Source organism: Bison bison, unplaced genomic scaffold (assembly GCF_000754665.1).
Source record: "Bison bison bison isolate TAMUID 2011002044 unplaced genomic scaffold, Bison_UMD1.0 scf7180017864452, whole genome shotgun sequence".
Taxonomy (NCBI): Eukaryota; Metazoa; Chordata; class Mammalia; order Artiodactyla; family Bovidae; genus Bison; species Bison bison.
The window spans coordinates 10,166,041-10,177,723 of NW_011495014.1; the positions used below are offsets into that span (position 1 = coordinate 10,166,041).

Below are 11,683 nucleotides of genomic sequence, written 5' to 3' on the forward strand. Positions count from 1 at the left end.
ATCTCCTTCCAGAAGTTACCATAACAAAGAATAAAAGCATTCTGCTGGAAGATTTCTTGTAGACACTAGCTTTGCCTAATTCCAACACACTCACTACTTATATAACCAAGAAGCCAGGTAGGGGACTCGTTTACCTGGGGACTTTTTAGTTGACCTTGACGGCACAGAGTGAGACTGTCGGGGCAGCAGAGGTGATGAAGGCAGAGACATGGAGACGCCTTTAGCCAAGCTCACCCTGTAGGCATCCTCTGCCACTGGAAGGCTGCTCACAGAAAACTCACCGCCATGGCCAGGGGGCAGGACTGGAGGGGAAGTCTCTGGACCAAAGTCACCTCCTGGAGTGGAGAGAGAAAACCTTAGGTTAAGCCACAGATGCGAGTTTAATTCCTAAGAACTACATTCTTAGAATTCCCATATGCCATATGTGTGTGTTGAGTATTTTTTTTTTTATGATTTTTTTTTTAAAAGGATTCTCCTCTCATCCCATCCACTTCGCACTCCCCAGGGCAGAGTCCACCATCCTACATCTCAACCAGCCCAAACCCTTAAGTCATGAAACTGGAACCGTGGCTCATTGATGAAGCAGGTTCTCCTTAATATTCAGCCCCTTAATGAACTTAAGGATAGACAAGCTTACTATGAAGAAATTAAACATTTTAAGGCACATATATTTTTAAAAACGCAGAGAATGCAATTAAAAAGAGAACACAGGGAAGGGAATATGTCGGCTAGAACCAGAACCTCTGAACAAAACACAGCCAGTCCTCAAGGATGCAGATGTTACGCTTTCCTCCTCGACCCCAGGCATATACAGAGAAGCAACTGAGATGGTGCAAGAAGAAGAGATAAATAATTTTCCTGATGATTAAAAGAGCATCTTCAAGCTCTGAATTATATACAGCAAAACTGGAAAGGTACAGAAAGTTTTCCACAAGCTAACTTGTCTCTCTGACAGAAGTTATCCAACTGGTCCTTACCATGCCTTCCTGACTTCAAAAACCAAAGCCTGGATTTGAACTTACACCATTTATTTAGCCAGGAGGGAACTCAATTCTTGCAGATCTTTACATACAGCACTCAAAAAGGATGCAATGCTAACTGTCAAGTCCCCAAAGGCCTCACTGTACTTGTGTTTCACGTTAGGAGGCATGATGAAGCAGAGTTACTCCCCCCACAGACCAGGAGGGAGTAGGGAGGGGAAGAGTTGAAAAAGGGCAAACATGCTCAAGCACTGCTTTCAAAGGCAACTCAAAACCAGCAGGGCTGTGAACAGAAAAGCCACAGGTTCCACAAGGCGTAAGTTGGCACCATCAGAAAGTAATTTCAGTCTCAGCTGGGCTAGCTATGCTTGAAAGGGTTTTAATAAAGTTGGGGAACTAAATATCCAAATGACCTATATTTGAAGAAATGACAAGAGTGACCAGGAGACTCTCACAAGAATTTTCAAAAACAAGAACATTATGCAAACATGTAAGACAAATAACGTTCTTGTCCATGAGGAAGGTAGGCATGCAGGCTGGAGTTAATGGAGATCCTTACCTCCTAAGTCCCAACAAAGGCCAATACCCCCTCCTCTTACAAGCCCTGCCCACCCTGCTTCCGGAGTCTGCACTGTAAGATACCACCAGCACCAGTTCCCGTGACCTAGGAGCTAGTCTCACACCAACAAAGAAAAGCAAGAAATCTTTCAAAACCACCTCCTTGACGTCTTAAGCCAGGGCATGAAGCTTCCCAGTTGCCTCCCCTTCAACAGTCTGGTGATGAAACAGATCTTAAGGCAGAACAGGAGATACGCCATAACGCCAGCTCCCCCTGGGGCTGAAGGTTCACCATGCTGAGACTTGAAGGGACAGCTGTTTGCTCTGGTCCAATATCAGGCTCGCATGATCAGTTCCCCCACCACATTGGTCTCATCTTAGGAAAGCAAACAGGTGCTGTGCCTTCAAGAATGATACCTGGTCACCTGATTCCTGTTTTGGCCAGAAACCCCAGAAGACAGACAAGAACATGGCAAGCACGAAGGCCACACACAGCCCAGGGAGTTACATATATAGAATGTGGAGGGTCTTGAAGAGGCAACACTGGTTTTCCATGAGGTCTGAAGAGAGCTACCCTGCCCTGGGACTGTCCTTGCACTGCCAAGACCACCAGCCTGGATACTCAAATGGCTATGGGGTGGCCTGATGGGAGCAGGCACTGTCTCTTCCTACTCACACACAAGTATCTCTGACCGAAAACAAACCCCAGATTTCAAGTCATCTCATCTGGATGAGGACACAAATGAGGGAGAAATGCATCTATTACAACAACACCAGAAACAAAACCGTAAGCTGATTACCGAGAAAGCATTTATTTTCTTAAATACTTAGAATTCTTCAATGTGATACATGAAGAAATTGGAGATTGAGGGGTGAAAGAGAATTAAAGCGTTTCCTAATTACAAATTCTGCCCATAAACTTTGTTTATATCAAGCAAAGCAAATATTTTCATTAACTGCAAGTCTGGTGGGGATGGGTTTCCAAAGAAAGCCGTAACCATGAGGACCTTCGGCCTTCCGAGCAGCTGTGCTCCAGTACTTTGATTTTATGTGGTCTGCAATAAAATGGGACTTAGCGATGGGGCTGGGGGAGGGAAGGTTTCTATTTCAAGTTTGACATCTCACCATAACATCAGTCCCAAACATGCTGTTCTGTTGGTTTGTTTTTAAGACACAATTAAAGATCCCTAACTTCCAGCTTCCTTTCATCACAAAAGCATAAAGCAGAGAAAGCAGCTTTATGTATGAACAGGAGGCACAAAGAAGTGGGTGATCCATTGGCTAAGAGGCTGGAGACAGCGCTCCAGAGTCTGGTGCTTTAACTGCATCAGACAAGGGGTTCAGGTCAAAGTCAGTCCAAGAGCATCACAAGGATGCCGACGCCAGTGCCAGAAAGAGAAAGTCTCTTAGGGGCATCCACAGGGCTATACAATACTGGTTCTAGGCAACATGACACCAGAAATTCTCCGGTTGATTTAACATTCCCCAGCAGATGTTTAAAGAGGTTTAAGAGGAATTAAAAACATTTCACTGCAACAACCAGTATGGCTGGCACGTTTCTTTTCAGCCTTGAAAAGATGTTTTTCTTTCAACTGTGACCTATTTTATTCCGTACCTCAATTAAGTGACAGGAAGCACACCTCAATCCCCCTTCCTCTTGCTGAAGCAGGAATGCCCAGGCCAGGTAGTTTGATGCATCCTCTCCAGGGTAGGAAACCCATATTACCAACCACCTGTGACTTACCAGCCCTCCTCCAGTTCCCCTGGCAGGTGTTTCCCATTTATTCACCATGGACACTCACATCCACCCCAACATGCTTTCACTCTCAGAGAGCATCTAATCCAACCACATGAATTCACAGACAAGAAGCCAGGGCGTGGGGGTTAACCGTAAAAAGCAAGGTCAAGGCTCAGTTCAGTTCAGTCGCTCAGTCGTGTCCGACTCTTTGTGACCCCATGAACCGCAGCACGCCAGGCCTCCCTGTCCATCACCAACTCCCGGAGTCCACCCAAACCCATGTCTATCAAGTTGGTGATGCCATCCAACCATCTCATCCTCTGTCGTCCCCTTCTCCTCCTGCCCTCAATCTTTCCCAGCATCAGGGTCTTTTCCAAAGAGTCAGCTCTTCGCATCAGGTGGCCAAAGGATTGGGGTTTCAGCTTCAAAATCAGTCCTTCCAATGACCATTCAGGACTGATCTTCTTTAGAATGGACTGGTTGGATCTCCTTGCAGTTCAAGGGACTCTCTAGAGTCTCCTCCAACACCACAGTTCAAAAGCATCAATTCTTCGGAGCTCAGCTTTCTTCACAGTCCAACTCTCAAATCCATACATGACTACTGGAAAAACCATAGCCTTGACTAGACGAACCTTTGTTGGCAAAGTAATGTCTCTGCTTTTTTTTTTTTGCTTTTCCTTTATTATTTTTTTTAATTTTATTTTTAAACTTTACATAATTGTATTAGTTTTGCCAAATATCAATATGAATCCACCACAGGTATACATGTGTTCCCCATCCTGAACCCTCCTCCCTCCTCCCTCCCCATACCATCCCTCTGGGTCATCCCAGTGCACTAGCCCCAAGCATCCAGTATCATGCATCGAACCTGGACTGGCATCTCGTTTCATACATGATATTTTACATGTTTCAATGCTATTCTCCCAAATCTTCCCACCCTCTCCCTCTCCCACAGAGTCCATAAGACTGTTCTATACATCAGTGTCTCTTTTGCTGTCTCGTACACAGCGTTATTGTTACCATCTTTCTAAATTCCATATATATGCGTTAGTATACTGTATTGGTGTTTTTCCTTCTGGCTTACTTCACTCTATATGCTGTCCAGGTTGGTCATAACTTTCCTTCCAAGGAGTAAGCATCTTTTAATTTCATGACTGCAGTCACCATCTGCAGTGATTTTGGAGCCCAGAAAAATAAAGTCAGCCACTGTTTCCACTGTTTCCCCATCTATTTGCCATGAAGTGATGGGACCAGATGCCATGATCTTCGTTTTCTGAATGTTGAGCTTTAAGCCAACTTTTTTCACTCTCCTCTTTCATTTTCATCAAGAGGCTCTTTAGTTCTTCTTCACTTTCTGCCATAAGGGTGGTGTCATCTGCATATCTGAGGTTACTGATCTCCTGACAATGTTGATTCCTAGAACTCCCAAAGTGCCCCCAAGTGGCTGTCTCATGCTCTAACATACTCACTACTCTACATATTTAAGAACTTAAACTTTTAAAAAAAGGCAGTACTCAAAATAGACATAGTTTTAAATGAGTTTATTCTATACAGGGTTAGCATATTTTCTGCAACAGAAGTTTAGGCTTTGCGAGTCACATACAGTCTCGGCCATTCACACACACATACATACACACACACACACACCTTTTCTTATTTTAAAATCACCAACTCTGAGTTTCAAAAATAAAAGACCAGAAAGGGCATGAGGTTATAAGGTTCTTCCTGTTTGTAATACATAAAAGCAAATATACATATATATATGTAGTAAATAAAAGCAAATACAATACATATATTCTTTCACACATGAAAACTAAATCCAAGTCAGAGTTCGCAAAGATAACAGAATTATCAAAGGGGATAAAGTCATCCAATAAGGCTTTCTTAATTGGCAGAAATAGCTTTTGATAATAGTTCTTTAATTTTTTTCCACTATTACAGACTGTGAAAAAGGATTTAAACTCATAATGGAAGAAAATGCAAACCTGGGAGATGATGAATGTTTAAAGGCGGCTGTGCAGCATGGCCATGTCCAGCACCAGAGATTAAAGTACATGGAGTGCAGGATTAGGGAAGGCTTTAAAAAAATGAGGGCAACAAATCCAGGGAGATGAAAGTAAAAGTGCATTTCTGAAAAGAGAAGACCTGAGAAAGGCAAGGGTGAGCTTAGACATTCAGGTAAAGAGGTCTGCAGATGCAGGAAATCAGATTTCCATTTATTGTGTCATTGAAGTGGCAAGCTGGAGGAGGAGGGAATGGAAGCTTAGAATAGAAAACAGAAAAGATGTTCTGTTTATCCAGTTCCAGAAAACAGGACTGGTGCAATACATTTAACTAGGGCATTAAATGTGTTAGGGCATCTTTTGTGCAGTTCCCGCCCAGGAGTGCACTCATGTTTCCTAACCATATCTTCCATCATAAGGCTTTGTATCCAATAACTCATGTATATTTACAGAAACCTAGAAAATTGGAAAAGATTTAATCCCACAAGATCCAATATCATTTCTGGAACCTTGAGAAGGCACTCTCTGAAAGCTCTTTAAACCATTTTACATCTCACAGGATCTCCCAAGGATCTAGCCAGAGCTGACTGTTCGTGTGCATCTTCAAAAAGAAAGATTAATGTATTCAAGAAAGCAATTTTCCAAAACATTCTTCACACAGTCATGACTAATTCTCAAACAATACCGCTAAAAGGCAACAAAGCCACTCACCCCAGAGCACAGAAAAATCTGGTCAATAGGACAAGTTTATCCTTTTGTCTTCAAAACTCCAGAGGGTTCTGAAGAGAGCTCATTGAGGACTATCCTCACAGCTTTATTCTTAATACTCGAGGGTTACAGAACCAAATGTACTTTATCCAGAAACAGATGAGTAACAGACCAGTATTTCCTCTCAAATTGTCAAAGTTCTCCCTTCAAGGCAGGCATGTCACCCTGCAAGGGAGTTTGAACTTTAAGAATACGTATATGACCTCAGAAACACTTCCACTCCCAAGCCCCAGAGGGGTGCACTGTAACAGAATAAGTACTTTTTTAGATATGGGGGTAGGAGGAGAAGGGGACGACAGAGGATGAGATGGCTGGATGGCATCACTGACTTGATGGACGTGAGTCTGAGTGAACTCCGGGAGTTGGTGATGGACAGAGGCGCCTGGCGTGCTGCAATTCATGGGGTCGCAAAGAGTCGGACATGACTGAGCGACTGATCTGATCTGATCTGATGTTTTAGGACAAGGTTTCAGGCACTTTACATCACTGTAACCACCTCAGGAAGCAGGTGCGGGCTGCCCTGGTGGCTCAGTGGTAAAGAATCCACCTGCAATGCAGGAGACCCAGGTTCAATCCCTGGGTTGGAAAGATTCCCTAGAGGAGGGCATGGCAACCCACTCCACTATGTTTGCCTGGAAAACCACACAGACGGAGAAGCCGGGCGTGCTACAGCCCATGGGGTTGCAAAAGAGTTGGACATGACTTGGTGACTAAACCGTCTCCAGCAGAAAGGAGCTGCTAGTGTTACGTCCATCCTTCAACAAGGAAACTGAGGCTTAGAAAGAATCAAGAATCTCGATCAAGGACACCATCACACGGCAGAGTCGGGTCTGAAGCCAGGCAGTGCAATCTAGAGTCCCTTCCCTTGGTCCTGTTCCCCTAAGAAAAGGCTATTGAGATAAGTATACTAAACAACACACGGTGGAAAGGCTTAACAGGAAAAGCCAAAAATAGTCTATGTGGGTCTACACGCAGTGCCGGGCCACGGTGAGAAGAAATCCGTCCCTTCGTCTATTCTCTCTCTTCGTGCTGGCTGTTTAATTAGCTCCAGCACTCCCGGAACACTCCATTTGGGAGGCTCCCAGGCCCAGGCATCATTAATTTCCTTTCAGTCACACCTTATGCTGTTACTGTACAGGCAAAGTGGATCCGAGAGAGATGTTAGTCATCACGCACCCTAAACAGTTTCTTCTCATTTCACTCCGTACTGTAAATGCATTAAATCTCGTAGCCTTTGGGCCTGCAGTCTCTGCCCAGGATGGAGGCACTGACTGCCATTCCCACCACACAGGACACAGAATCCTGCCACTCTGCCAGGCCGGGTGATGAAGGGGGCAGTGGGGCGGTTGTGGCCAAAAGCAGTCTGGGTTCTGGGTTCATCTTAAACCTGCACGGATGCATTATTCTACGTCTCCAGCATTCCCCATGGGGCCTGTCTAAAACTCCACACTTGGATTCTGAGATTTGCCAGGCCCACTGCACACAACCGGAGCAGCAGTTCCCAGCTCTCCTCGGTGCCTCACAGAGGGGAGCCCAGGCCCTCACGAGGCGGCCACGGTGAGTGGCCAGGGGTACAGCGCACGCCGGCAAGCAAAAGCCCCCCACGTGATTCTCAGGTGCACGCAGGAGGGACAACCACCAAAGCCTGAGAGACCACAAGAAAGGAGACAAAAAGATCTGAACAGTTTGTGCTCCTGTTACAAGACGGTGGGGCGTGGGGGGGAAATGAAGAGGAAAACAAACTCGAGGGAATATTCCATCATGCGGATGATTAAATAAAGGTTCCCATTATTTACAATGTGTATCCTTCAGTGTGTGTGTGTGTGTGTGTGTGTATACATATACACATACCTGTGTGCACACATACATGTGCATGCACACAATGTATGTTTACATAGATATACACGTGTATATAATGTAAACATACATACTTGTACACGCATGGAAGGTCTCTACAGGAACCAAGTGCAGTGGATGCTCTGGGAACAGGAACTGCCCAGCTGGGAGCCCGGATGGGAGGTAAACACACTTTTAACTGGTTTATATTTTTTTTCTATGTGCATATGCTTCCTCTAAGTATTTTAAATTTGCATCCTTAGGATAGAGACAGGGGTGGATATGATGATTTTAAGTCTAACGGGGCCACGCACCACAGCTTAACTTGGCAAGTGGGAGAGATGAAGTTTCGTCCCATAAAGACTGTTCAAAGTGACAGTGTATGTGCTTGACAGGTCAGAGGTGGATGCAGGACAGCAGAGTAAGGAGAGCCCTATGCCCTGCCCCAGAGGGAGTTGGATTCTTGGAAGCTCCCATCATGTAGCACATGTCTCCTCTCTCCTCATCCTCCACCCTGGCTACTCCATGTCCTAGTCATCTCTGCTGCTGAGGGTGGAGTGTGGGCATGCTCGTGGATGCAGCTCACAGGATAATCCAAAGCCCTAGGGAAACATTGGTCTTCCCAGGTGGCTCAGTGGTAAAGAACCCGCCTGCAAATGCAAGAACCGCAGGTTTGACCCCTGGTCCGGGATGATCCCCTGGAGAAGGAAACAGCAATCCACTCCAGTATTCTTGCCTGGAGAATCCTGGCAGGCTACAGTCCACGGGGTTGCAAAGAGAAATGACTGAGTGACTAAATAACAACAACAAGGAAACATGAGGTCTGCCAGGGATAGGGCAGGATGAGGGGAAGGAAGACTTGGGGGTCTGTTAGATGGAGGGTAGGGGAATAAGCAGAGGCTAAAACAGGAAAGGAATGAGGCAGGACAGGACCAAAGAACACAGAGGTAAAAGGAAGAGTGGAATTGGGTGGAGGCAGAACACAGGCAGGAAAAGCACAAATTCCTTATCCAGGGATCTTCCCAACCTGGGTCTCCTGCATTGCAGGCAGATTTTTTACGACTGAACCACCACAGAAGCCCTAATCTAGTATGACCTCAATTTAATTTGATTGCCTTGGACTGCAAGGAGATCCAACCAGTCCATTCTGAAGGAGATCAGCCCTGGGATTTCTTTGGAAGGAATGATGCTAAAGCTGAAACTCCAGTACGTTGGCCACCTCATGCGAAGAGTTGACTCATTGGAAAAGACTCTGATGCTGGGAGGGATTGGGGGCAGGAGGAGAAGGGGACGACAGAGGATGAGATGGTTGGATGGCATCACCAACTTGATAGACATGGGTTTGGGTGGACTCCGGGAGTTGGTGATGGACAGGGAGGCCTGGCGTGCTGCGGTTCATGGGGTCGCAAAGAGTCGAACATGACTGAGCGACTGGACTGAACTGAACTGAACTAACAAAGACCCTACTTCCAAATAAGGCCACTTTCACAGCTATCAAGTTTAGGACTTCAACATTTGCTTTTCAAAGGGACACAATTTCAATTCTCTTCTCCAATACCAAGAGCCAATAAGCCAAAAAAGTAGTATCTTTTAATCCTGAGGGAGCAAAGAGCATGACCAAACCTCATAAAGCCAAACCAAGTTTTCTATTAAGTACAGTATCAACCAAACAAATTCTCAGATACCTGTCAAAGGCTCAGAAAACGCACAGCCCATTTATCCTTTTTGAGGAAGAAGTAATTTAAAAATCAAAATCAACTACTCAACAGTGGGGATATTATGACTGGCAGGAAAAAAGCAATAAACTATAACTCAAGCCCAACCTTCAAACACTTCACTCAACTATCCCTCTTCAGCTTCCATTCCCTTTTCATGCAGGAAATGTGTTTCTCGAACCATATCCTTCAACCCATGGTGCAGAAAGAATCTCTTACTTTATCCGGTGACCTCTTAAAAGAGTAGTGCATTGTGCCAGAACTGGCTAACAATGGCTAACATTTTTTACATGATAGTGACACTGGGCAGAGAAAGCTCTCTTTACTGCTCCCCACCAACACCCTACCCCAAACAAGAAGAGTGTCACAGAACACCACCATGACCACTTCCGTTGCCAAGGAACTGAGATTACAAAAAAAGAAAAATATAAGTTTATCATGTGATCATTTTTTCAAACACCTGGGATAAACATTTAAGCTAGTGTACACAATTTTGTATATGTCATATGATGACAATAGGAAAATAATATGTGCCACCAAAAATGAGAAGTAAATTTAATAAAATGTTGATAGTGGTTACTCCTAAGAGAGTGAGAAGTATCGATGTTTTTCCCCCTTCCTTTTACATTTTAAGGTTGATGTATGTTCTGACATTTTTATAATTAGAATGTTTTGTAAGAAAAAACACACTTTTCCAGTAAACATTTATGTGAAATATAAATTTGTATCTATCTTCTTTTACTTACAGAGGTTTCCCAGCAAAAAGCCCCTCCACTGGATACCTGTCAAGCCTCTGTCCTCATGAGTTCCTTTCTTCAAGAAGGAGAGCTCACTTTTCCTTTATCCAGCCTCTTCTAACCATGTCCACTGGTTTTACTTAACCCACCGGGCTGACCTGCCCAAACTGCCCACAGTCATCATTCTCCTAGGTTTTACCGATGGGGATGGTCCTCCTTGTTGACAGTTCCCACGGTGAAGTTCTGGACCGGCTTCCTGTAACAGTCCTCATGTTGTCCAAGATCCAGTTCCTGGCCCTATACAGTTGACCTTTAAATAATGTTGGTTGAACTGAATGGGTCCACTTACAGATTTTTTTTTCAGCAGTATAATCTCAGTATTATGCAATGTGTGGTTGGCTGAATGCATGGATGAGAAACTGCATATACAGAGGAACCATGTAGATGGAGGGCTAACTGTAAGCTACATGCAGAATTTCAACATCAAAGAGGGTCATGACAGCACCCTTCCAGGCTGTTCAGAGGTCAACTGTATACTTTAGTCAAAAGGAACCTCAAGGTGATGGCTCTGTTTATACCTTTCTCTGCTTTTAACTCCCAAGTTCCAACCAATGAATCCTTCCCTTTGCATAAAACTGCAACCTGAATATACCCTCTTATTTGTAAAGACATGGAGAACTCTGCTTTATACACAGAACTTTCTTGAGGGGGTTGGGGGGCTGTGACCGAAGAATGATGAGGGTAAGACCACCACCTCCACGTCCCACATCTGTGTGACAGCACCCCGGAACTGTGCCAGAAGGCAGCCCTAGGACTGCCCTGGCACACTGGAGCAATTCCTAAAGCCATTCTCCACCTCAGTTACACACCTTGTACTGCGGTAACTACTGGAATTAACTTACCCTAAAGCGCTGTGTTAAGTACCCAGACAACACATCAGTATTTATGTTAAGTTTTCTGTTTTAATTTTGTGTGTTGGTGTTCACTGAATGTATCTGCTTAATGATGAAGATGATTAAGCTAGCTATTATTAAGATCTTACTTGATGTACCAGACCCCCTGCTAAGCATTTTATACCCATTAGCTAATTTATTCAACCTATTCCATTGGAAGTAAATGCTGTCATCATCCCCAGTTACAGATGAGGAAACTAAGGCTTAGGGAGGCTAAGTAGGTTGTCTGTAAGTGGCAGATTCAGACGTGAACCCAGGCAGACTGAGCACACAGAATCCTCAAGCACAGCATTGCCCTGGCCTGCCTCCCTATCCCCTGCAGATACCCTGACCAAGCTGCAGACTGAGCATGGTGCGCTGTTCGGTGCTTAAGAGATTCTGACTATCATCCCCTG

The 11,683-nt window shown here is 44.7% G+C and overlaps 1 protein-coding gene across 1 annotated transcript in view; it reads right to left on the reverse strand.

Moving 5' to 3' along the window:
• Positions 1 to 11,683, reverse strand: part of TANC1 (tetratricopeptide repeat, ankyrin repeat and coiled-coil containing 1) — a 256,069-nt gene that overhangs the window by 139,778 nt on the left and 104,608 nt on the right. The window contains exon 4 of the mRNA XM_010859027.1: positions 135 to 335. Coding sequence (XP_010857329.1) covers positions 135 to 335 — 201 coding nt within the window. The remainder of the gene's footprint in view (positions 1 to 134; positions 336 to 11,683) is intronic.